The sequence below is a fragment of the Lygodium microphyllum genome, chromosome 14, assembly GCF_053477565.2.
Source record: "Lygodium microphyllum isolate KBCC chromosome 14, Lygodium_microphyllum_v1.1.10, whole genome shotgun sequence".
NCBI lineage: Eukaryota > Viridiplantae > Streptophyta > Polypodiopsida > Schizaeales > Lygodiaceae > Lygodium > Lygodium microphyllum.
Window position 1 is genome coordinate 19,673,924 of NC_141148.1, and position 27,494 is coordinate 19,701,417.

At 41.9% G+C, this 27,494-nt stretch overlaps 1 protein-coding gene and 1 pseudogene across 3 annotated transcripts in view; one reads left to right on the forward strand and one right to left on the reverse strand.

Annotated features, from left to right (window-relative positions):
* MOS4 (modifier of snc1,4) overlaps positions 1 to 27,494 on the reverse strand; it is a 112,210-nt gene that overhangs the window by 39,063 nt on the left and 45,653 nt on the right. For all 3 annotated transcript variants that reach the window (XM_087692492.1, XM_087692489.1, XM_087692490.1), the window contains exons 2-6: positions 19,513 to 19,688; positions 19,280 to 19,363; positions 8,906 to 8,975; positions 8,672 to 8,805; positions 8,459 to 8,530 (exon numbers count right to left, since the gene is read on the reverse strand). In XM_087692492.1, coding sequence (XP_087548618.1) covers positions 8,494 to 8,530; positions 8,672 to 8,805; positions 8,906 to 8,975; positions 19,280 to 19,363; positions 19,513 to 19,688 — 501 coding nt within the window. In that variant the 3' untranslated portion in view covers positions 8,459 to 8,493. The remainder of the gene's footprint in view (positions 1 to 8,458; positions 8,531 to 8,671; positions 8,806 to 8,905; positions 8,976 to 19,279; positions 19,364 to 19,512; positions 19,689 to 27,494) is intronic.
* LOC148025389 (uncharacterized) lies at positions 23,738 to 25,438 on the forward strand (annotated as a pseudogene).

Below are 27,494 nucleotides of genomic sequence, written 5' to 3' on the forward strand. Positions count from 1 at the left end.
AAGCCTCAAATCTCTAGCTCAATTTTGCACAAATCTGCACACTGTGCTTGCACGCGCGAATGCCTAGAGGAGAGGAGTTTAAAATAAAACAAAATTTAATTTAAAAAATTGGATGACGGGTCCGTTGACCCATCAGGCCTGTCCTCGCCCCGCTGGTCCTGTCACGCGTCGCGCGCCCCATCAGGCTTGTCCTTGCCCGCTGGTCCCATCACGCGTCGTGCGCCCCGTCAGGCCTATTGCAGGTCAAACACAGCCTCGTCACGCAATGGCTACTGCCCACTACCCATCCCGTCACGCGTAGCACCTATCACCTGCCAGTCGCCACGAGCCTTGGCGCACAGCTGGAGCCTGGCCCTCGCACACTCTCCACAGCCTGTCCGCTTTCTACAGCTCACGACTGCCTCAGCCTGACTGACGATCGTGCTCAGCACCTGCAGCACCTTACGCTCTAATACCATTCTAAAGGAATCGATTAGCCACGGAGATAGAGGTAGACAGACCTTACGCTCAGTGAGGGAGACAAAGAGAGTGCGAGTGAGCAGAGTAGAGAGTGAACACGTTTTTTCGGTACAATGATGAGTGTACCACATGTCGCCCTGGTTCCTATGCGGCTTCCTCACCCTGAAGCTGACTGCCACATCAGCACGTTTTCAGCTCTGCAGTCACTGTTAGAAACCCTAATCTGTAGATCAGTCCCAGACTGCCACATCACCAGCTGCCACAGGTATGTAAGCATTGTTGTTGGAAGCATGTGGTCATTGTATTTTCCAAGGGTGTATTTTTTACGCATTGGCTCTTTATTGCTTTGAATTACACACACACACACACACACACACACACACACACAAGTTTTTTCTAGAAAATACTCAAACACCAAAACATACCTAGAAAAACTGCATGGCTAAATGTCTTTCTTTTAAGGATTGACTTTTTATTTTTGGAGTTGTGACAGTTTACTATATATCTATTGAGATACTAGTAGATGCCCTATTGAGAAAGTTCATGATACGAAATTTGCTACCATCGTTGTCCCAATAATTGATGCTATAGCTATTATCCATACCAAAATTCTACAAGAGATCATTACTGAAATTTGATGATCCCTAGTCACCTAACTATCTAGAAATAGTTTGAGACTATAATCCACTTATAGAAGTAGTATGAATAAGATAATTGACTTATGATTCTATTGAAAATATGAGACTATAAAACATTGAAAGGCATCCAATACTCAGTTTAGCTTCAAAAAATGACATTCAGATTAAGCATTTCTCATCACTGCCAAATACATAATTCTTTTTACATTCATTTTTTGAAACCATTCAAGGAAGCACCTCTAGCTACTCCTAAAATTGATGACTCTCCTTTGCTAAAGATTGATTACCAAAATTTTGATTCCTAAAATAATCATTGACCATAACCACACTGCTATATTGAAACAGAAATCAATACCATGGGTATTTAGTCAAGTATCGAAATCATTTTGTGGAAGAATCACAATGGATTCAGAAATCAACTCTTATTTTGCAATATGACAATGTGAAATATACATTATTTTATTCAGAATTTCAGAGCCAAAGCAAAGGGCTTTTGCATGGAGCAAGTGCTTCAATGCACAAATTGCAGAAATTTGCAGGCATTTGGTTCAGCAAATTTGGGGCTTTTGTATCTTTGGCAGACATTGGCACATGTATTGTGATTTTAGTCTGAAATTGACTGAAATTACGCACATTGGATAGCCAAATTTTGGGGCTTTTGTGTTTTTAGTGCTACTAAGCACTCTTATTGTATTGGGCAACATGTTGCTTACTGAAATCTGAAAATTTTCAGCACATTGAGGCAGTAGTGGTCAAGTGTGACACGATTTAGTTGATTACAGCTTGGCATTTGCTGTGATTTCTAGAAATTTGAAGATTTCCAGGTCAACGAGCTTTTGATATTGCTCTTGTGCATTTAATTGAGTGACATCTATCATGGCAACTCAAGGGCAGAGTGATGTCTTCACTTCTGTTATTGCTCTTGTGCATTTAATTGAGTGACATCTATCCTGGCAGCTCAAGGACAAAGTGATATATTCACTTATGTATCAAAAGAGGATACATTGGATGGCAACAACTATTCTCTGTGGTCCTTCATGAATGAAGAATATGCTTATTGCAAAAAACCTTTGGGATTATGTCAGTGGGGAAGAAGTACGTCCTAGTGACTTGACTCCTGCAACTCCTCCACAAGGAGGTCATGGCCAAAGGCAAGAGGGTGCAGCTGCAACATCTCAATAAGGAGGAGGACGTGGACAAGTTGCCGCTCAGCCATCACCCCAAAGAACAGTTGCACAGAAGGCTTGGGACACTAGGGATGCCCAAGCATTATCACTTATTGCATTGGCAGTTCAATGGTCGATAATCTTGTATATCCATTCTACTGCTACTTCACAAGTAGCATGGCTTACACTTGAGCATATGTGTGCTGGGAAAAATGACACTTGCTCGAAGGAGCTTGAAAATGTGAAGATGAAAGAAGGTGATACTATGCAAGATCACCTTAATAAAATTCAAGACTTGAATAAGCAATTGATGAATGTAGATGAGTATTATTCAAATGTTCAGATGACTTCTATGACTTTGAACTCTTTGATATCTTATTTGGCCTTTCATATGGCATTAAATCTTACAATGCGGGTTTCTACACAACCACTTACTTTTCTTCAATTGGTTAACTAATTGCTACAAGAAGAACAAACAAGGAAAAATAGTAGAGTAGATGTTGTAGCTTCTAAACAAGCTTTTATGGCAAAACAGAAGGGGAAGTGCAATCAGTCTAAGAATGCTCTGAAGAGTTCTAGAAGTTCTGGAACTTCACACAACAACAAAAAGTAAGAGGGGCACACAAGCCAAGAAGAGCAAGTGCCATTATTGTAAAAAGCCAAGTCATTATATCACAGAATGCAAGAAACGCATTGCCAAGGAGAAAAAGGAGTCTGAGATGTCAGTTTTAGATGCACCTTCTACTGCTACTACTACAAAGTCCGCGTCGTTCATAATTGACCATGACTATTGTTTTTATGCTTGCAGTTATAATTCTTCTTGGGCAAATATAGCATTCAGCTCTACAAAGGATGCTAGCACTTGGTTTTTTGACAATGGTGCTTCTAAGTACATTACATCTCGCAAGGATTTGTTTACTTCTATTGTTGCAGCTCCTATTGGCAAATCAGTGCAATGTCCCAACGATGCATCTTATCTTGTTAAGAGGTGTTGGAGAGATTGTTTTGAAAGCCATTGATAGCTCTACTCTCCATTTGCAAGATACTTTATATGTGCCAAGGATAAAGAAAAATTTGTTATCCATTTCTTCTTTAGCAAAATGTGGAATGCAAGTCACTTTTGCTGATGACAAATGCATGGTCAAGGATAAGGAATTCTTGACTTTGGTACTTACTAGCACGTTATGTCATGGACTTTATGAGTTAGATGCTCATTCAGTTGATCAATCAATTTATTTAGCATCTACTCTTATTCCTACTATGTCACAAGCAAAGTTATGGCATGCACGTATGGAACATGTGAATTATGGTAGTTTCATGCTTATGTAACATACTCAAATGAGATGGCCAGATGTATGTTGAAGGCTAAAAAATTGCCACATGTATTTTGGATGGAAGCAATTATGTGTGTTTGTCACATTTTGAATAGGTGCCCTACCAAAGCATTGAAAAATATACGCCTTTTGAGGCTTGGAATGGCCGTAAACCTTCAGTTGGCCACTTTCGTACTTTTGGGTGTCTTGCATATACTCATATTTCCAAAGCATTGAGAAAAAAGTTGAACAATAAGACTGTCAAATGCATATTTGTGGGGTGTAGTAGTGAAAGCAAAGGGTACAGATTGTACAATCCTGTTTCCAAGAAAGTTTTTGTCAACAGAGATGTGCTTTTTGATGAAAAATCAGAATTATCTCTTGTTGGTTATGACACATATCAAGCTGCAAAAGTTGTGTTTGAAGGTCTGCTGCCTATTTCTTTTGGTGATACAGCTAGAGCTTCATTAAATGAACAAAATGTTCAGCCAGCTATTACATTAAATAATGCAGAAATTCAGACTATGGTTCATCTGAATATTCGGCAACATGTTGAACAACAGGTTCTTTAGGAGTATGTACATAATTAGAAGGCTAGACACATACCTAGATGGTACTTACAAACTCTACAAAATAGCCATTTGGATGCTCCTCTTGCTAGTCATACTCGAAGACAAACATGTCTGCATGATAATGCTAATGGTATGGAATTTGTTATGGAAACAAACACACTTAATGATAATGAGCTTGATTCTTTTGAAGATGCGCAACAGATTTTGCATTGGATGGCAACAATGCAAGCTGAATATGATTCTATCGTGAAGAATCAAACATGGAATTTAGTTACATTGCCTCTTGGAAAGAAAGCCATTTGTACTAAATGGGTTTATAAGCTGAAAAGAAAAGAGGATGGACGCATTGATAAATACAATGGCAAACTTGTGGCAAAAGGCTATGCACAAAAGAAAGGTATTGATTATGAGGAGACATTTTCTTCTATATCTCGCATGACTACAATCAAATATATGGTTGCATTGGCTGCCCATTATGGTTGGATTGCGCACCAAATTGACATTAAAATTGTATTTTTACATGGGGAACTTCAAGAAGAGGTGCATGTTCAACAGCCCGTGGGTTAAAGGATCCGAACGGTTGGTATGCAAGCTGAAAAAGGCTTTGTATGGTTTGAAACAAGATCCACGAGCTTGGTATGCTAAAATTAATGCCTTCTTACTCAGCCAAGGGTTCATTAACAGCCCATCAAAATCTACTCTTTACATATGCAAAGAGGGGGGGTCCTTGCTGATCATTTGCCTTTATGTGGATGATCTTCTGCTCACAGGGCCACATGCTGGTCGAATTTCAGCATGGAATAAAAATTTGCGGCAAATTTTTAATATGTCAAATTTGGGACCTTTGCATTACTATTTGGGCATTCAATTTATTCATGATACTATAGACATTGGATTGTCGTAGTCCAAATATATCGGGTAAACTCCTTGAGAGATTTGGCTTCCAGGATTGCAAGCCAGTAAGCACTCCAATGGAGACTCGAGTTAAGCTGTCTTTGCATGATGACAGTGATATGTTTGACATTCACACATATGCCACATCATCTTGTGAAGCTGAATATAAGACAACTTTCACTACTACAATTGAATGTGTATGGCTGAGACATTTGTTAGATGATCTTAATGTATCTGTCACAAAGCCTACTCCTTTGTTTACTGACAATCAAAGTGCCATTGCAGTGGCGCGAAACCCAGTGTTTCATACACGTACAAAACACATTGCCATACATTATCACTTTCTTAGAGAGAGGCTACATGCAAGGGATATCATCCTTGTCTATTGTCCTACCAACAACTCTTTCTCTCAACAAATTTGAAGCATTTCGCAATGCTTTAAATTTGAACTCCTTTGGTAGATGATCCTTATATATTAATTACTTATCACTCTAGGGGGGTTCGTTGGGTTTTACTCACGTCTACGCTCACACAGGAGCGTCAATGATCAGCACCTAGGACACTAGGGCACTTTTTACTCTCCATATAAGAGAGGTTTTCTCCCCTAGTCACATTAGTTTTCATATGTGTATTTATGTTATACATTTTGGTCACTTACCACACATTACACACGTGTGTGAAAGCACTTTAAGTCACTTACATAGCCCTAAAGTCTAAGGGTTGTACTTTGTACTTTGTATCTTACTTTTCAATCTATCAAGTGTCGAGCTATGACCACACTCTCTCTCTCCCTATTGTTATGTTCACTCTGAAGCACTACTATTGCTCTTTGACTTCAACAATTTGTTGCTCAACAGGACCCCCAAAGGGGGAGGAGAGTGGGAAAGGCAAATTTTGCTCTTTATCCATAGGTTGATCCACCAAGGTAGTCTTTCTATTTAGACACTCTGCAAAGAAATGACCCACTGACCGCAGAAGAATTAGTGTCCAATGAAAGTTTCCAAAGCATACACATCCTATTTCTGTTGGCTGCCTTCAAACTAGGGGATACCAACACGTGGCCGGAAGCACCCATAGCATCCTTGAGAAGGGCCCAATCAACAATCAAGCATCACTCCACTTCCACCCATACTAGACATGCTTACTTGAGTAGATATTGACAATCTACCATTGGATGCCAAGAAACAATATACACCAATAGTTTATTAAAGAAGAGGGGTTGTTGATGGAGAAGAAAGTCCTGAGTTGAGGGAGAGCAAAGCACCACCTCGTAGAAGCCACGGGGACCCATGAAAATCTATTCCACACCATCAGTCTAAAGAAGAGACACCAACCACTGATGGATCCTAGTGAGTACAGGAATCATCTAGCATGTAAAGAAGAGAATAATACCTCACTCATGAAAAGTAAAAAAGGAGCAAAGAACCTCATGGTTATTCACTTGTGCGTCCAAAATCTCTTTCTCCGTCCAGGTAGGAATATCTCTATGATTAGCTTAACATACTCCTCCAAAAGAGAGTTAGCGAACTCTAACAGCTGCTCCCAATTCGACTCTTGGAAATCCGGTAAGGGAGAGGCCACTTGTGCATACAAGCATAGCGAAGAATCACCCGGATCAGGGACCTTAGAGGCAACAGGAAAATCTTCATGCTTGCTGCATTTAATATAAGGCTGGTCATCACGGGGTGACAAGGCCATCTCATCAATGTAGGGGACCATACCTTCTTTTGTTGCACCATCTTCAACACCCATGGCTGGGTCTCCAGCCATAGGAATTAAGTCAGCACAGTCCATGAATATGCATCAGCCCCAAACAGAGAAGGCGCAGCAGGGCCCTCTAAAGGGCAAGGGCACTGGGCGCAGCAGGAAACAGAATGTCAGACATAATAACCTTCGGCCGGGCAAGTAGCCCAGGACGGCCATTAATTAGTGTGTCCCGGACAAGGGCAAGAAGTGCCAAGGTCCGAAGCTCAGGGGATACCCTCAGATTTCTTGCTAAATTGGGCAGGACTTGTCTATTTGGGAACATCGGTCAGGTGCACCATGAAAACAGGCCCTAGAGACCCGATTAGAAGGTGGGAAGAGGGTATATTTGGTTGGGAGGTGAGTAAGACAAACAGAAAATCTTGTTCTCTTTCTCACACATAAGCACAGTGTAGTCGGCCGCGGGCCTCAGTACAGAGAAGGGCAGCGAAAATGGCACAGTCAAGACGCAGAGTACCTGCATGCTGAGCAGGAGCTGTCACCACAGAGAGCCTCGAACAGAAACTGCAGCAGGACAGGTTGGGAGGCTTCAGGGAATGGGGCAGGCTGCCAAGCGCAGACTGACAGGGCCGAATCCCTGGGCAGGCGGCGCAGATACACTACAGCAGGGGTGGACAGACACAAACAGGCAACAGCTCTCTCTCTCTCTCTCTCTCTCTCTCTCTCTCTCTCTCTCTCTCTCTCGCGTGCTGGTGTGATCCACCTCTACACCTTCCTCAATCAAAGTCCAAAGAGGTAAATATGACCTTAGGCCTAAGAAGGCCCAAACCAGTTTATAGATTGTCAATAAAATCATTCTCTTTCCACAAGAAACTCTTTGGAGTCTCTCCCTTGAGCCCACTCCAATGTACAGCTCTCTCTCCCACTCCCAACAAATGCCCATTCAATTTATTGTATTGAGATTCAAACTCGATCAAGGCTATATAAGTTTATCACATGGCCTAGACACTTCTTCAGCTTAGTCACAAGACAGCTATTTAGCCAGCATTTCAGAGAAGTAATGACATAAAGAGTCATTGCCATAGCATCAAGCAGCATGGTAGACCTACCTTTGGCCTAGGAAGCCTATGGACCTAAAAGAAGCTCATTTCCTGTCACCATGCACAGAATTGGTGCTCATGGTGATTTATATGGACGGTGGACACTCACCACAAGATGCTTTACTAGACTAACAAATATACATTGGAACACTAAGATGGCACCCAGAAAAGACAAGTAGCAATAGTAACATAGGAAATGAGCTGGAAAAAAATGGAATGGAAAGGGGGCAAGAAGACTAGCATTGAAAGTTGATGAACTTAAGAAAGAGAAAATTGTGTACAAAAAGGCAGCTATCCAGATTCTGAAATAATACTCTATTCAGGCTTTGTTATCAACTCTGATTCAACCTTAGACCCATTGCCTCCTACAGACTTGTGTTTATGTCTATGAGAGTTCTGTCACAGCAAGGCAATAGCAAATTTTGCTTTGATCATGACTATTGAAATAACCTTAGCAAAACTAAGTATGAGAATGATACAGTAGGTCCCAAAGCATTTCTACCTGTACTTTTTTGCAACAAAAAATTCAAAGTAGGTTGACACTGTCTATTGCTTTTATTTAGTCTAACATGGCATCATAAACCCATAGACAGAGCAAGGCATTCTTCTTACCAAATATTGTATTGAAAATGAGCTGCAGAAATGCATCAACCGCGGGACAATGAAGGCGTCCAATTCATTCCTCTGTATTTTTAAGTAAGCATAATGTTTTGAGTATAGAATTAAAATTTTTGAACTTTTACATAAGCAATAAACTCTCACTGTTTAGATCCATTTAAAATTTTAAGAATCAGTAAAATAAAATGCAGGATCTCAAGTACATACTTCTCTTCAGCTTCTCTTTGCAGCTCTCTGACCTCTGCCTCTATCTTTAAACAAGCCTTTTCAATCTCAATGTTTTTTTGACAAAGTTCTTTCCACTGAAGACCTAAGCGATTGAGCTCTGTGCCAGCAGCTTGCTGAAGCCAAAATATAAGTAATGGTGGACTGAGTAACTATTTTTTAAACGTCTAACCAGCAGTACAAATACCCTGTTGCAATATTTAAATTAGGACTAACCTGGCTTAGCATTCGTTCTCTATTCAAATCCTCAATTTGTTTGCTGTAATCCCTTACAATGGCTTGTAATCTATACACAAAGTTTAGTATTTCAAATCCAGTACATACACACACACACACAAATGGCTAATTCACAAGGCAAGTACAGAAGGCTGATTTACTTGACAAGTTTCTAGCTTTTTTATCCCAATATGTGTGTAGCTCAAACAACAGGCAGCTAAATCAGGTAAGGTGAAGACAACTTTCTCCTAATCATGTGTCACATTTCAAACCCAGCTTGTAAACATTTCCAACTATGACTTCCAACTATTGCTTCTAAGGGAAAAGAAACAACAAGTTTGATGATTCCTCCTTCCAATCCGAGAGAATAGAGACGAGGCCTAGTGTCCACAAATCAAGCCTTGGCAAACATTGCTTTGCTCATCAGCCAATGGTTCCTCCTTCCATACAGGGATTGCTTGTTCCAGTCCAAGGGAATAGAGACAAGGCAAGCCTTGGCAATCGTTGCTTTGCTCATATGCCAATACATCAATCAAATATGTCATATGAAGCCTGGGTACTTCTTAATTGATAAGCTTGGATCTTAATGAAAACCTTCACAGCTTACTTTGTTGATAAACTTTTTTAACCTTAAAGTGAGCCCCACTAATACACTTACCTTTCGTACGAGCAACCTTATACATGGGGGGTTAGTTGCTGGGATCATGGATAGAGGCCCAGCTTGTGGATATGAGGATGTACATGGGTCATGCTTCCCTTGTCTAAGGGCAGCTTCTGAGCAAGGTTGCGATGTCAGATTTCTCAAAAACAAAGTGGGCCCAAGGGCTCTGTTACAAATGGGAGCTCATAGCTAACATTATTGCTTGGAACATATCAACCGCCAAATGCAACTGTGCCATAGTTTTATTGAACATACCTCACATCCAGAGGAGAAGTGCTAGAAGGAATACCCTCACCATCATCCTAGTGCGAAGGATGGCACACAAGAGCCTACATCTTCATCCACATTTGCTCCTGATGTTATGACCAAGCTAGTTTTCCTGCACATCCATCGAGTGTACTCTCCCTTAGCTTACTCATCTTCAAAGAGGTCTTGACTAGTGGATAACTATGCTTTGTGCCACACAACTTCCATGCGTAATTGGCTCCAAGATCTATTCCCACAAGAGTATAGTCACCATCGGTGACATCTCATCATTGCCTATTGGTGGTGTTGGAATTTGGCATTATAAACTTATGAGCCCTTTATTACATCCCCGAACCTCATTATTGCCAAACTTTCAGTAAAAAGAAATGTGTTCTTAGTGTTTGCGTCCCATAAGCCAAACTCTAATTTGGGAGGATCCACTCATCCATAAATAGACATGCTTCCCACCACTCAGCCCATCCTCGTTCTGCTAATCACATCCAGTCTTCCCGAGGATATCTTAGTTCGAGCTGCTGTCCACCGGTTGGCACCTACATGCAGCCCTCCCACTACTGTTGGCGACTATTTCTAGCTTCTTGTCCACATCAGACAGGCTGCATTTGCTGCTTTATATTTCCAGCCTGCATTTACCATTCTGCTTCTGTCACCTGTTGCTGACATCATCAAATCTTCCTGCACTTACTGATCAGCCGGTCCATACAGCCTGCCACATCATCAGATCAGCTGCATTTTGCTCCAGCAGCTGTCACCTGCATCATTCCAACTGTTTTCACTCTGGTGCCCACTATTCTGAGCTGTCCAACTTCGTCTAGCATTGATCTACACTCTACAGATCTATGTTTACTGCTGATGTACACTTCTGGAGACTGTTTGCTGCATTTCAAGTCTGTACTGACGACGGCACACTCTTCACACTCTCTGCCCCAGTCCTACAAACATGGGAGTTCAAGGTTTCACCCTGCATAGTATTTTTACTACATGAGCATTGTATTTATTCATTCTTCTTCATTCACCTTAAGTGTTCATTGTCTTTGAGCTACCCTAACCCTATTGAGTTCCTTTATTAGTCTACGCTTTGCCATACCATTGTTTTTGTTATCTATAAACAAGTATTTCTTTACATTCCCCACCTCATCCAGCCATCCATCCATTTGCATTTGCCAAACATGAATTTACGAATAAGACACATTTCCATGGCTGACTTTACTACTTGGTCTGATTTGGCATGGCATATCTTGGATTTCCAAGGCTCGTGGGAACTTGTTCAAAGGCAGGAACCCCATTATGATCCATGTTGGTTCTCATACAACGTCATTCGCTCTTGCAAAAGCAAGAATGTCATACCTATAGTCGAATTGATGTAGGGTCTTATGCCCAGATTTCACTCATAACTTCAACAGTTTGACCATGCATCTAAGCATTGGGCACATCTCATGACCACTATGCGGCTCACGATCATAACCAACATATCAACCATGACCATGAGCTCCAAGTGTTCCAAACCACAGGGGAGATGATTTGACAGTTAAGTTGGCTGAGTATCCACAACTCCTCACTAAATTCACCACAATTGGCTTACCCATGTCAACGAAAGCTCAAGTTACTTTGTTCAAGAACAAGATACCAAACAAATATTTCAATTTTATCCAACAAGTTATCTCAAAGCCCCAATTATCCACCACCTATAAGTGTGAATGTCTAACTTTTGTGTTTCACAAGGTGGTTCAATCAATTCATAAAAAACCCTAATTTTCCTATTCAAAGGGGCCCTTGACTTCCCAGAAGATGAAGCAAGGTGGTGGAAAGAACACCACCAAGATTGAGTCTTGTAGTGAGGAGCAATGTAGCTCCCCTCCAAGATTGAAACTAGGTTAGAAAAATGTCTCCAAGAGAAATAAGTACTATTAGCATTGCAACAAGGCTAGCAATTTTGACAACCAGTATCGCTCAAAGGCCAAGGGCAATCTGCCCCAAACTCAATCCCCTTCCCCACCTAGAAACTCGAGCACATCAAGCGAGAGCACTTCTACCCCACCTCCGTAGCCGAGAGGGGATCACCCTCCATGTAGTGGCTGGCATGCAATAAAGGTTCGATGTTTAGCAATGGCAATGGCAATGGCCGGTGTGTAGTAAAGGTTTGATGTTCAGCAATGGCAATGGCAATGGCGGAGAGAGAGAGAGAGAGAGAGAGAGAGAGTGTGTGTGTGTGTGTGTGTGTGTGTGTGTAGCAACAGTAGAGAGTGAAAGAGAAAGAGATGCACGATATGTGGATACAAAGAGTGTACCTCTTTTTAGGCTTTTGTGATAGTTATATGTAAAGTACTAAAGTACAAGTGCTAAGGGTGTATTCACACCCGAGCATGTATAAAAGGCAAGGTGGCCCTTTATTCCCAACAACCTCGTATCTAAACACAGCATGCCTAAAGGTTGAGGAAAAAATCAGCTAAGTCTAACTATATAGAAAGCTGAAATACATATACTATCCAACTCCCATCATCTATCGGCAATGAGCAAACCGCATTGCTAAAAGCCCCTTTGTAAGAAGATTTCTAGGATTATCATCTATATGTACCTTGACAAGCTCAATGCTTTTGCTATCACTCACATCCCTAATAAAGTGATACTTCACGTGTATGTGCTTTGACTTTGCATGAAAGACGGAATTCCATGCTAGCATGATAGCACTCTAACTATCACAATGGAGAACATGAGTCTCAATAATCCCAAGCTCTCCCACCAGATGTGAAAGTCATAAAGCCTCCTTGCATGCCTCAGTGGCAGCTACATACTCTACCTCTGTAGTAGACACACACTTCTGTAGCCTAGAGATCCAAGAATTTGCTCCCCCTATGAAGGTGAATACATACCCTAAAGTAGACTTCCTACAGTCAACTTGACTAGCATAGTCTGCATCTACAAAGCCAATGACAGATGCCTTCTGCTTCCCAAAGCAAATGCACAAATCCTTAGTGCCCTTAAGATATCTCATGATACCTTTCACTCCTTTTGAGCATAATACTCTAATAGCTGATGCAGAATGATCTCTATGGCCCAAGAAGCAAAGTGGCACGAGGAGCACCTGGTAGAATACGCATATACTCTGGGGGGATGGGGAGAAATGGTCGAAGTGGATAGTCTTCGGTGGGATGACCGTTTGTGCCACAGTCGAAACACCCAGTAGAAAGGCAATCTGTCAGAGGAGACACCATGGTACCGGTGTAGTATACTAGATAAGGGAGGGTGGGAGGAAGAAAAAGGATATCTCCCAATGCACAATGGAAACGATAGAGAAATCAAACGTTGATACCGAACCCGCCACCGGTCTTTGTCTTCTCTGATGAGGAGGATCTTTGTGGGCAAACGCAGCCAAGGAAGGCAGACGACAGTGCAAAAGAGAGAAAGACTAAAAACGCAAGAAAAACCAGCAGTAGCAATCAGTATGCTGAAATCAGCTTCGAACAGTGTGTGGTAGACTGGAAACAAGTACCAGACTGTTATAGACAACAATGGTAGGCTTGGACCGCGATGTCCTCCACGTACGAGATGTGGACAGCAAGCTGAAATACCTGACATTTGCAAAAACAAGATTGTTTTCTGGATGGAGAGTGATCAGCAATAATCGCTCTACTGTAAACAGCTGCAAATTGTGGGTGGAAGACCGGAAACAAACACCAAACTACAAAAACGAGATATTAATGCAGTGAAGAAGAAGAGAAGTGGATGCCGAACCCGCCACCAGTCTTTGTCTTCACTAGAGTGGAGGATCTTCGCTGCTAGGTGAGCACATCCAGCTCTGATACCATGTTAAAAGATGACGTACTAGCGAGACAATAGGGTTTGCGGGGAGGAACATGGAGTCAACTCGGCAAACATGGAGAAAAGAAGAGAAGAGAGAAGAAACTCTGATGAATGGAATGATGAAGTTCTGAATCATGGAGAGAATGTGATACAAGGAAACAAGGGTGCCATAGCACAAGAAAGATAATGAAGACAACCATGAACCACAATGTCCTCCTGAAGGGGTGTGAGGATAAGAGAGAGGCTGGAGAGAAGAGGTGACGGACTGAATGAATCAACCATAAGGAATGAATGACCTATAAATAGGTACAATCAATCTAGGATGGCACCCCTTTTTGGGGCTGCAAACCCTAGACGCAAAACGCAGAAATACAAAAACGCAAACTATGAGTGAAGGATGAAGGGTTTCTCAACACCATGTACCTGCTAACTACTTCCACCGCAAATGCTATGTCAAGGCGTGTAGAAACCATAGCATACATCAAGCTAGCCACAACTGAATCATATGGGATCTTGGCCATTTTAGCCTCTTCATCATCGGATGTAGGACTGTCCTCTGCATTGAGTTTCACATATGGAGAAAATGGTACATCAATTGCTTTCCCCCCCTCCATATTGAAATGCCGCAAAATCTTGAATACATACTCCTCCTGTGACGGATAAAAAAGAACTTTCCATCTATCCCTTGATATATGCATGCCAAGAATGTGATTTACCTCACCAAGATCCTTCATATCAAAGTTGCTATGTAGGTTCTGTTTCAAGGTGTCTAATACATAAACATTCCTACCACCGATCAGCATGTCATCCACATACAAAATCAGTATAATAAGGCTATCATTTGCCGTCTTCTTGGTATACAAGCAATGATCCACTTAACTTCTCTTAAATCATTGAGATTGCATGAATGTATCAAACTTATGATAGTATTCACGCAGTGCCTATTTAAGCCCATACAAGCTTTTGTTGAGCTCACATACCATCTTTTCTTACCCCTTAGCCACAAAACCTTTTGGTTGTTGCATATATATGTCTTCATGCAGATCACTATGTAAGAAAGTAGTCTTTACATCCATCTATATGAGTTCCAGATCCTCACATGCAACTAAACCCAATATGGTTTGTAAAGTACTCATTTTGACTACAGGAGAAAAGATCTCATCAAAGTCTATCCCATGTTCCTACTTGTACCCTTTGGCAACAAGTCGTGCTTTGTACCTTGGCAAGGAACCAGAAGTGATGTTCATCTTGTAAACCCGTCTGTATGATAGGATTTCCTCCCCCTTAGGCAAATGTACCGAATCCCTAGTACCATTTTTCTTTAGAGATTCTATCTCTGATAGCATAGCTTTATGACATTTCTTGATGTCCTCTCTGTCCATTGCTTCCTTGAAGCATGACCATTCACCACAATCTCTCGACATGACATAATCAGCAACATAATTCACACCAAGAAAAAACCTATCTGGCTGTTTGGTGTTTCTGGTCAACCTACAAACCCAATGATTAGTCTTTGCTAGTTGTTTAGTCTGCAAATCTGTATTAACAGCTTGCTGTTCAAAAGGTTCAACATACTGTCCTATCTGTTCCGGCTATTCCAATGGCACATTTTCTTGCTGAAACTATGGTATATCATGGCCAACTTCTTGCTGATCAATTTCAGCATCATTCCGTACATTTATAGAGTCATTTATAGCAGGTATTTGCTACTATACAATGAGCACTCTTTGCTATCCTAAAAGTATTTCTTCTTGAAACACAACCCTTCTCACTTCCTCTATCTTTTCACACTGCTTATGCATGTGACCTTCCCAAAAGATTACATCATTGCTGCATACAATTTTCCTTTTTTCTGGATCCCATAACTTTTACCCATTTCTCCCTCTTCACCATATCCTAGGAAAATGCATTTACACAACTTTGGCTCCAATTTGCTGCATTGTTCTTCGTGTATGTGCACAAATGCCTCGCAACCAAACACTCTCAAGTGTGTATACGAAGGTGACTTGCCCGACCACACTTCTTGAGGGACTCTCCCCCCGCCCGCCCCCAAAGACCTATTTGGTAATGGATTTATCAAGTGTATGGCTGTTATAACAGCCTCTGGCCAAAATCCATGAGATAATGCAACAAACTCAGCATGGGTATAGACCTTCTCCTAAATAGTTCTATTCATACACTCTACAACACCATTTTGAGGCAGATTATAAGAGGCAACGAGTTCCCTTTTTATCCCTTGGCTATCACAAAAGACTTGAAAGGCTTTGGACACATATTTCCCACCATTGTTAGAGTGAAGACACTTTGATGTCTTGCTCGTCATATTTTCAATAAATGCTAGGAATTTTTTAAACTTATCCAAAGTCTCATCTTTACAACAGATCGGATAAACCCATAGTTTGCGTGTGGCATCATCAACAAAAGTGATAAAAATATTTATTTTCCCCTAGAGACAACCTTGGCATCTCACATACATCTAAATGTACCAACTCTGAAAGTGAAGATTTTAATAAAATAGACTTTTTATGTGATGTTTGAGTATCCTTGCCAAAAATACAATGATCACAATGGTCAAAATTAGCATATACTTCAAACATGGCAAATAACCCAAACGAGAAAGCGCTTTCGTTCCAGTTTGACTTATGTGTCCCAATTGGCTATGCCACAAAGACACACTTGGCTGCTCGGTTATGGCGACAACATGAGCACATACACTAGATACATGTAATGGATATAGAGTATCACTTTTAGAGCCTTTGGCAACAATTCTAAAGCCCTTACATATCTTCCATTTGGTATCCCCAAAAATGGTATGATAGCCTTCATCATCTAGCTATCCTATGCTTATCAAGCTCTTCTTGAGCTAGGATACATGCCTCACATTATGCAAAGTGAACACTAAACCATGTTGAAATGCCAACTGCACACTGCCAATCCCTATAATGTCACATGTATAATTGTCCCCTAAGTAAACAACACCATGTCTACCACCACGGTAGTCACAAAGTCACTCATGGTGTGATGTTACATGGAATGAGGCGCCTAAATCAAGAATGCAAGTATGCATGTCATCATCAAAATCTGCAATCAATGATCATACACTAAAAGAAAGACAGAGAGTACATCATTGCTACTATCACTCTCGTGACTGACTACATTGACTTCCTCTATCTTCACACTACTCTTCTTTGCATGTTGGCTGTCCGTTTTCTCATCTTTGTTATCCTCGGTGTTTTTGCCTTTGTCCTTTCCCTTGCTATCCAAAATGACTAGTAAATCTTCAATCTGACTTGCCCCTTGATTCGGGCAATCAATTGGGCCTTCACCCGCTTTGATGGACATGGAAAATGCCCCAAATTCAATGATTTGTTGGTCCCTCCACTTGAATAGGCTAAAAACAACTTCAGCACTGTTGAATCCAAGTCTTAGAGCTTCCAATTTCTGGCACGCTTCCCGAGGCTATTGCTAAACCCTAATTTCTGCTATAGATTAGGGTTTACAACAGAGAAATTTGAAATTTCTCAACCTCTGGTAATCTCAATGCTTTAATCTTCAGAGCAAGATTGTAGAAAGGCATAGAGATGGAAAATGCCCCAAATTCATTGATTTATTGGTCCTTCCACTTGAATTTGACTAAGAACAGCTTCAATCCTATTAAATTCAAGTGACCATGCTGAGTTTGATATGGCTTCACCCTTTGAGTACTTGTTTGTTGATCTAGCTGAAAGCAACCAACAGTCTTGGAATCCTTTGCAAAGATAGAGTATTGGGGCTGCTACAATTCTACTTTGAAGTTCTTGTATCTTTGCCAACTTCTCTATTTCATGGACTTGATCTTCCATTTGAGAACCAAGCACATCAAGTTTCATAATCATTTGGTGACACTCAGATTGCAGTATTTCCTTTATTCGGGACAAAAGATGTTTTGAATGCATTAGTCTTGGGTAGTATTCATAAACTTCTGTACAAAATTGAGGACCACCAGGTCTTCCTCCATCTTGAGATGGGGATTGTTGTTATTCCTCCATTTCATTTGTGCTTGCAAGTAGATTCTAAGCTCAAAACCCGTCGCCTGATCATCCATCCACTAGTAATGATCTCGATAGATGTGACCTTTTCAACTACAATAGCCATCCTTTGTGTTAGTTGTTGCTATCGCCACCATTGCAGTCCCCCTCTTTGTTGCTTCCTTTGTCCCCGTCCCTGACCATTACCTGTTGAAAACACAAAGGCCCCTTCGTGAATGAAGGGGTATATAATCAGGATCCATGGATGTCCAATTTCCTCCCACTTGATCAGACATGGTAGGCCCTTCAATTTTGAAATGTACAACCTGCTCCTCCAAGCATTCTTGTCCTTGAGATAGGTCCAAAGAGAATTGGAAAGATGGAGATTTTTCATCCTACCATTCTTGTCCTTGAGACAGACATCAGGAATTTTGTATTCACTATTGAAGAAAAGACCACCTCCAAGACCATGAAAATGAAAGCAGCCAACACTACTTGATTTGCCATCTCCCACTTTTGAATGGCTGCTGCATCATATTGTAGAACTAGGACTTTGCCTTTGATCACATCACAATGTTGGTGTTTCTCTTCCAAATAGGATAGTATATTGCCCATGAGGAATGGGTATTTACTATACATGAAAGGATAGACCTTTTGTGTATGACAAAACTTCTCCCACAGATACACTAACCAGCATCCACTATATCATATGTTACATCCTAAACTTTAGCATTTGAATCTAATTCAGACACACGCATAGGCATGATGTGCATAGTCTTCTGTACTTGCAAGCTCTCCCCAAATTTGTCTCCATAAGAACACCTTGCCCTAGAAAATAATCTTGGAGTTCCAAGCACTCAAAAAATGTGGCCATTGACCATGGTGCTCAATGTTTTTGTAAATCTCAGTTGCTTTGTCCGTAACCAAAAGCATTTTGTACTAGTATGTGATTTGTAAACTGAGGAAGAAGCTCAAGATTCCTTAAATAACCATCAAACTGCAGCTCTTGTGCATCTAGGAATGGGATGCATCTCAAAGTGGAGACTTCTTGTATTCAAGATCCCAAAGTACCTTGGGGCACATCATACATTGATACAGATGAAGAAATTGAAACTCTGACTGCCACAGACAACACCCTACAACACAGCTGGTATATAATTTCCATTCTTATCACCTCTAATTTCTGCTTTCACTTTTCAGTAATTTCAGTGTTCATCTGTTTATTGTATGCTTCCACTTCCATTGCACACTGTCAGACCCCCCCCCAAAAAAAAACCCAAAATTTTTGAAAAATAAAATAAAATAAACGTATTGAGCGCATGTTAAAAAGTGTGTGTGTATTTCAGGCTGAAGTGGGCTGGGAAGATGGGGGAAGTGATGGCAGGTAAGAGAAGGGGGGGTGGGGGGGGTGTGGTGTGGGTGTGGGTGTGGCAGGGGAGGGAAAGATAGCTTTGAAAAGGAGAGGCAAACACTTCAATGTTGAGTAAGTTTACAAAAGAAATTGATCACTTTGCACATTTAAGTTTAAAAAAATTTATCATTTATCTCTCAACACGGCCACTAAATAAATAACCTAAATTTTTATGCTTCCTTACAGCTGGTGATACCTTTACAGATTACTAAAAGGATGAAGGATAGGACCTTGCTGTGAAGGCCTCCAATTGTTGCTTATGCATTGTCCAAGATTGACTGCCATATTTCAGCATTAACTCAAGATTTTCAAGCCTGCCAAAGGAACAAAGAAACTCTTTAGTCTGTGAAAACCCAAATCTTCATGACATTCCACAGCTCAAAAGAAGGAAGTGAGCATCAATATAGCAGACTGCACTAAATGGGCAATTATATGTAGATTGTCGCTAGCTGCAGTAGAAAACCTGAGGGTCTGATGCTGCAGCTGGCTTTGAGCATTATGAAGAGCATGCTTCCATGCATTAATATCATTGCGCCGATTTGGTGGAGGGGGCTCCAGTCCATAGCGTGACATATCGAGTGTTGCAGCTGGTTTGTTAGCACGAAGGCGATCATACTCTCGTGCCACCAAAGGACCCCTCTGAGAGAAACAACATAGCAATTAGCACTGAACATGGGCACTTGAAAGGAAGTGCTTATGGGAGAAAATAATTAAGATTTAGTCCTCAATCTAGGGGTTGAAATAGAATCAGCCTTTTTCTGATTTGCAAATGGGTTGATAAAAGAGACCTTCCTACCTAACATCAGCAATTTTCAAATTTTAACCTCCTGTTCTCAAATTTGATAATGTTCTGTTTTCCCTTTTAGAGTGAAGAGTCTCCTAGAGTCATAAGCAAAAATACCTCAAGATGGAGGCTGATTGATAAGCGCACAAAAACAGTCTTCATACAACACAAGCACACTACAAAGAGAAGCAGACGATTCACAAAGAGCCTCACCCCACAAAGCCATTCAATATCATCTTCCTCATCAGCAGTTTCAGAAGGTCCAACAAGTATTTAAATCCACCAAATGCAGCAAATTCCTTAGCAGTATTAGAATAACTTCATTTAAGTAGGAGATTTCCCAAGGCAAAAGGAGCACGGATCAGGAAAGGAAACTTGCTGTTCTGAATGGCAAGAACAAATGGCCTAATCTCAAAAAAGTTCTGCTTAAAAATTAATAGCAAATATGTCACACCCTTTATGAACTATTTGCAAACTCAAAATCAAAACTGACTTATCATTGGGTTATCCACCCCATATGATGTCCAACGGCAGAAATAAGATAGGTATCCAATGTACTAGACAGATGCAACTTACCACATCTGCCCTTGTTTCAAATTATATCTAGCAATCAACCGATTGAAATATTCCCACCCACAAGAGTTTCCAAGTGGAAATTCTAGTCAGTAAAGAAACCCAAGTGGAACACACAAACATAGTCAAAAGGAACCTCATTCCGAACCCTTGGGAACAAGAGAATGCTGTTCCGAAGGGCTTTCTGCTCCTGCTCCCATAGCAACTGTTTCCTTCTAAATAAAAGTTGTTTCCTTCCATGTACACACTTTCTCGGTTCCAGCCCTAGAGACTGCCACATTCTGGTCTCCACCCTGCTGCCCTTCCATGTCCAGCATCGGCCTGATTTGCATTTGCATCTACAGCAGCTCGTTTTTTTGTTTTCAGCACTTCCCTTGATCAGTCTCAACTCCTACTAGCGGTTACTGGGGATTCATCTCCAGTGGCCAACACACATCAACACCTCCCTCAGCTTGCTCCCACGAGTCATTGGCTATTGAACAGCTCTACCCTTGAGCATTTTGTACATTCTCTCGTTCTTTATTGTGTTTCAAACATGTTTGCACATTCTGTGTTTTCTCTCTGCAAACCCTAGCATATCTTCACACTAGTTTGTGTGATGTGGATGAGCCTGTGTCTTTTAAGGAGGCACTAAGTTCAAAAAATTGGCTGGCTGCTATGAAATCCAAGTGTGATGCTATTATCAAAAGCAGTACTTGATTCGTATGTGATTTGCCTCCAGGCAAGAAGGCCAATAGCATCAAGTGGCTTTACAAGCTAAAGCACAAGCCAGATCGTAGTACTAATCGCTACAAAACTAGACTTGCTCTCACTTGATTATGAGAACTATTCATAGCATTTGTGCATTGGCAACTCATGATGGTTGGAATGTACATTAGTTGGACATCAAATTTGCACTTCTGAAAGGTTTTTAGCAAAAAGGGCAAGAACACAAAGTGTACACATTGAAAAAGGCTTTGTATGGTTTAGGGTTTTCCTACACCTAGTTTCTAGAAGATGCATACTTGACTACACGTAGTTTTTAGAATAGTTCTGTTGAGAGCATATTATATGTTAGACATGAGGGTGACAAGGCTCTGATCATTGTGGTTCATGTTGACGGCATCCTACTCACTAGTCCTAATGAGATACATATTGTTGATTTTAAAGTTGAGTTGAATTCAGCTTGTGGCATCTCAAATTTGGATCTATTATATCATTATTTGGGCATTCACTTTAGGCAATGTGATGAAGGTATTACTTTGTGTCAAACAAAGTATATTGAGAATCCAAACATTATTGCAACAATTTGATCTCAACGAGTGCAAGCCTATTGCTACTCCTATGGAAACAAGTTTGAAATTGAGCCTTCATGATGCTAGGGACTGCTTTGATGTAATTCTCTATTAGCAAGGTGTGGGATGCTTAATTTAGGACTTGGATCTTCTCTTCTTCTTTCCCCCTTCTCTTCTTCCTTTTCCATCCTCCAAAACCGCATGGAAAAATGCCATAGGGGTCACAAGGGGACTCTTTCCCTGCACGTCTCCACCTTCATTCACTTTTATGTCAGATATGCAAATCAATACTTCTCAATCTTTTGGATTTACTTCCACTTTTCCACAAGATTTGGTAATGGTTAAGATAAAGAAACTCTTCACACCAAGTATTGGTTCATAAGCCCTAAAGAAGATAGGTTTTGCCATTTGAACTCAAGAAAAGATACGCAAAAGTTGCAAGATTCATTAATGAGTGCTCCTTCTTCATCTTTCCCTTCAGCTTTCACATCTCATGGTCAATTTGATTATGGTGAATCATCTTTTTCATCATTTTCATTTAATGGACAAAAGGAACCTAATTCATTTCCCACAACTACACAATCACAAATCCATTTAATCTTCCACCCATCCCATCCACCAATTCCATTGTACCCTTCCTTTCAACCTCCACTAAGTGCACCTTTCATGTCATCACATATCACATCAAGGGATCCTTCATTCTTAGGCACAATCGTTAGGACCTCATCTTTTCCTCAACCTGGTGGTGTCTCCATGATGGAGGTTCATCCTCCCATACACAAACTTTTCAAATTTTCAAGGCTTGGGAATGCCACCCAACCATTACCGAGTGTGGATTAGTTGGTACCACACTTTGCCTTCATGGCATTACCTAGTGGGCCTTCTCATCATTTTGTTGCCCTAGCCAGCAGCTAGACAAGGCTTACATGTCCCGTTGCCTCCACCTCCACCGATACTTTATGAAAACATTCATGTTCTAGTGCCTCTACATCAATCAACACCCATTGGACATTTTCAATCTATTACTGCCTACCCACCTCCTACTTATCCCCCTCCACCACCACCTTATCATCCATCTTATTTCACCTATCCGACACCTCATGATTCTTCCTCCTCATCAGCCAAACATGCCTTTAGTGACAAGACTCGTTTTAATCGGTCGAGCTTCACTTGGTCAAACCTAATGAGACATGTGTGTGACTCATAGAACCCATGGGATATTGTGCAAGATTTGGAAACCCAACATAATCCCACACTTGTTCCATACGACATTGTCCACTCATGGAAGGCTAGAAATGCCTCCATTATTGTCATGCTAGTTACTGATGCAAGGTCTATTACCTAAATTTCATTCATAGCTTCAACATTTGACTTAGCATTTGAGCGTTAGACATACTTGACTAACCGCTATGCAACTCGAGATAGAACCTGTCACTCACTAACCGGGATGACTTGAAAGTCAAGTTTGCTAAGGATCGGTGTCTTCTTATCGAGTTCTCTACCACGAAGACTCCCAAGTCCTCGAACGATCAGATCACATTGTTTCTTAACAAGCTGCCAAGAAAATACTTCAATTTTGTGCAGCAGATGATCTCACAGCCAACTATGCCCACCTTCTATAAATACAAGTGTGGGCTATTGCACTATGCTCAATTCTTCAATCAATTTCATAGTTTGACCTCTACAAAGGGAGCTCTTGTTGCTTCTTCTCACAAGGGTCAGCAAGGAAAGGGCAAACAAAATCAAAACTCAAATCAAAATCCAAAATCAAAACCAAAATCTTGCTAGTGAGACCTAAGGAAACCCTCAATCACCTCTAAAACATAGGTGGCAGAATGTACCAAAGAAAAATTGATATTATCAACATTCATAGTGACAGGAAACGGCCGGAACGGCCCCCCGGCACGCAGAATCGCCGTCCCCGGCATGTTTCCGGCTCGGACCGCGTTTCCCAAAAACGGAACGTTCCCTGTCACGTTTCAGACAGGGAACGCAGCAGGGAACGCGTTCCCTGCTGCGTTCCCTGTCTGAAACGTGACAGGGAACGCCACGTGGCAAGTGCCTGCGCCTAGTTTTTGCCCGCGCCCGCGCTGTTCCGTCTGCTCCCGCCTGCATTCCGTCTGCTCCCGCCTGCGTCCCGCCTGCTCCTGCCTGCACCCGCCTGGCCCATTTCTCCTGCAGCCTGCTCCCGCCTCAGCCTGGCCCAGTTCTCCTGCCCTAGGCCCAGCCACCTTCTTCCTTCTCTTCCCTCTCTTCCTTCTTCTTCTTTCTCTTCTTTCTCCTCCCACCTCCAACCTCTTCCTTCTCTTCCTTCTTTTTCTTTCTCTTCTTATTCTTTCTTCTCTTCCTTCTCTTCTTCCTTCTACCTTCTCTTCTTCCTTCTAACTTCTCTTCACTTCTCCCTTCTCTTCTTCCTTCTTCCATGAACCTTCTTCTTCTTCTCCCTTCTCTCCCTTTCCCTTCTCTCTCGACTCTTGAGTGAGTCTTGACTCTTGAGCCTTCTCCCTTATCTCGAGCCTTCAATAATCCATTTTCAGCCTTCAAATTTTCCTTCTCTCGACTCTTTAACCTAAGGCCTTCAATTTTCAGCCTGAAATCATAAATGGCTTCATCTTCCCGCCCCGCTCGTCGGGTTGGTGGTCGAGGAAGAAGGTCTGATGATTGGTCATGGTGGGAAGAAGTAAATGCTGACCGCCCTTTGAGTGGTGGAGGATCTCGACCATGGACTTGCAAGCTTTGCCCATACAAGCGAACTAGTGGAGCAAACAAGGTAATCCATTGAGCCGAGCATTTGTATTTCAAATTTTTATTGATTTTAATTTTTCAAAGTTACTTAAATATTAGAATATGGACTACCAATTGCCACTTGTTCCATTTTAAATTTTAATATTTATGCATAATCAGGTCCGAGCTCATCTCCTACATGAGCCAAATTCAGAGGTGCAGTTTTGTCCAAATGTGACCTTGGAGAAGCAAAGGGAGCTTCGTGACCGTGTAGCAGGTCAACAAGCTTATCTTGCATCTAGACCACGACGTGTTGCAGTTGACCCTGCAACTTTTGTGACACCATCCCCATCAGATGCATCTAGAGCAGGGTCAGTATCAGGAAGTGCTACCTCCACACCTACTACAGGCATTGCATCGGCCATGGCATCAACAACGCCACATGTTGCACGTAGACAAAGCACACTTGATGCTAGTTGGGATCCCAAGAAGAAGGAAGAGGTGGATACATCAGTGGCACGCTTTTTTTATCATGACCACATTCAGTTTCGTGCAGCCAGGTCAGAGTATTTTAAATTGATGTGCAAGAAGATTGGTGAGTATGGCCCTTCGTATGTACCTCCATCATCAGAGACCTTACGCACCACTTTGCTCGACAAGGAAAAGCGCCTTGTTGAGCAAGCAGCAGTGACTAGAAAGAGCATGTGGGCTAAAAATGGAGTTTCCTTGATTGCTGATGGTTGGAGTGATACACGCAAGCGATCCATTCATGGTATGGTTGCTTATTCTCGTGGGGAAATGTATTTTATATCTTCACATGATGCATCGGGGACAGGAAAGTCAGCAGATGTACTTGCAGCAGAGTGGGTTACAGGTGTTGAGCTTATTGGCCCAGAGCATGTTGTGGGATTTGTTGCAGATGGAGAGCCTGCAAATAGGGCAGCAGGTGCTATTATTCAGGGATATTATCCACATATCACAGTTTCATATTGTATGGCTCATTGCTTGAACAACCTACTAAAGGATATTGGTAACCTGTCATGGATTGCACCTGTCATAGAGCAAGGAGCGGGAACGGGGACGGAGATGGGAACGGGAAGAGGCACAAGATCAAATGCTAAGACTCAAACCCTCGCCAAGCAAAGGCAAGAGGCACAAGATCAAATGCTAAGACTCAAACCCTCGCCAAGCAACCCCCAACAGGGGAGGCAAGGTGGTGGCAATCCTCAGCAGGGGCACTGGCGAGACCATATCCACACTGCCACCAAATCAGCCATCACAGTCGATAATATTCTCAACGCTAGAGTACTTGGCTTGTCTAAGTGGTATGCAGAGACCCACGTCGTCTCTATACAGACATTTGAGGATGTGAGTCTCATCCATATCTGTGAGTTGCAACTTGATAAGATGACTGCAGAGGCCCACTCGTCACAACTGAGTACTTCAACTACTTCTTGGATTATGGATAGGGCAGCTACTCATCATATGACTCCCATCGAGAACATTTTCATTTCCTGAGGCCCTACAACCAAGAGAGTCCGAGTTGGGAATAACTCCTCATTCGCATCAATTTTTCCACTAACCAAGCCTCGAATCGCACGACATTGGATAATGTCTGCTATGTCCCCTAGCCTGAGATGAACTTGTTATCCATTTAAACTTCAACAGCTTTATTGGTTGGAACTAGCAGTCTTCTTCATAGCACCGACCACCGTTGAGGTCCTTGACTCTCAGACTGTTTTAGTGATTGCTTGCGGTAAGGTATAGCCTAGTGACCTATACCACGTGACTTTCCTTTCGAGCCAACAACTGAGAGCTCCGAGTTCCATCACTTCGAGGCTTTAGCCGCTGCACGGGAGCCTATGAGCACTGAGCGTCTTTGGTATTTTCACTTAGAACATCTTGGAAACGACTCCCTTTATGAGTTATCATGTCAAAAAATGGTTGATAATCTTCCACATCTGAAACTTTCACCGGATATTTGTAAAGCTTGTCAACTCAAGAAGTAGCACCAACCCCTTTCCCTCAAAAATCTTCACATCAAGCTAAGGCGCCTCTTAGATTGATTCATATTGATTTTTGTAGGCCGATATCCACCATCGCCTTAAACGGCACACTATACTTCTTTTTTATTATGGATAATCATTCTAGATGTATGTGGAGGTACTTTCTCAAGCATAAGTCCAATGCCTTTGTTGAGAAACCCTTCACCCGCAGTTTTGCATTCTGCATTTTGCATTTAGGGTTTCACATTTTGCGTTTAGCGTTTCACGTTTTACGTTTTGCGTTTAGGGTTTCACAGTGGACAGCCCCAAAAAGGAATTGGGCACCCACAGTAGGGCACCACCCTAGATAGCCGGCGCCACCCTAGACAGTCTCTTGCCTATTTATAAATTGTCTCTGTCACTCATTCTTTACGGCTGTGATTCATTCAATCCATCACCTCTTCTTTCCAACCTCTCCACTACCCTCACACCCCTTCAGGAGGACATTGCACTTTGTGGTTCATGGCTGTCTTCATCATCTTCCTTGTGCTACAGCACCCTTGTTTCCTTGTATCACATTCACTCCAAGATTCAGATCTTCATCATTCCATTCAACAGAGTTTCTTCTCTCTTCTCTTCTCTTCTCTTCTCAGTGTTTGCTAAGTTCACTCCGTGTTCCTCCCCGCAAACCCTATTGTCTCGCTCGTACATCATCTTTTGATATGGTATCAGAGCGATCTGCTCAAAAAGTGGCAAAGATCCTCCACTCTAGTGAAGGCAAAGACCGGTGGCGAGTTCGGCATCCACTTCTCTTCTTCTTCCGCTGCATCAACACTTACTTGGCGGCTGCTCTCCCCTGCACCTGTTGTTTTCTGCCTGCTCTACTCTACTGACAACTGGCGGCTCCTCCTAATCAGCCTGTGGCTATTCTCTGTTATCGACGGCTCCTCCTTGTTGCTGGCAGATGTTTACTACTGTTGGCGGCTCAACCAAACTGCTGGCAGCTCCTCCCTCCTGCTAGCAGCTCAGCTAGACTGTTGGCAGCTATTCTCTGCCGGTGGCGGCTCCTCCCTGCTGCTAGCGGTTGTTCTTTGCAACCTAGCAG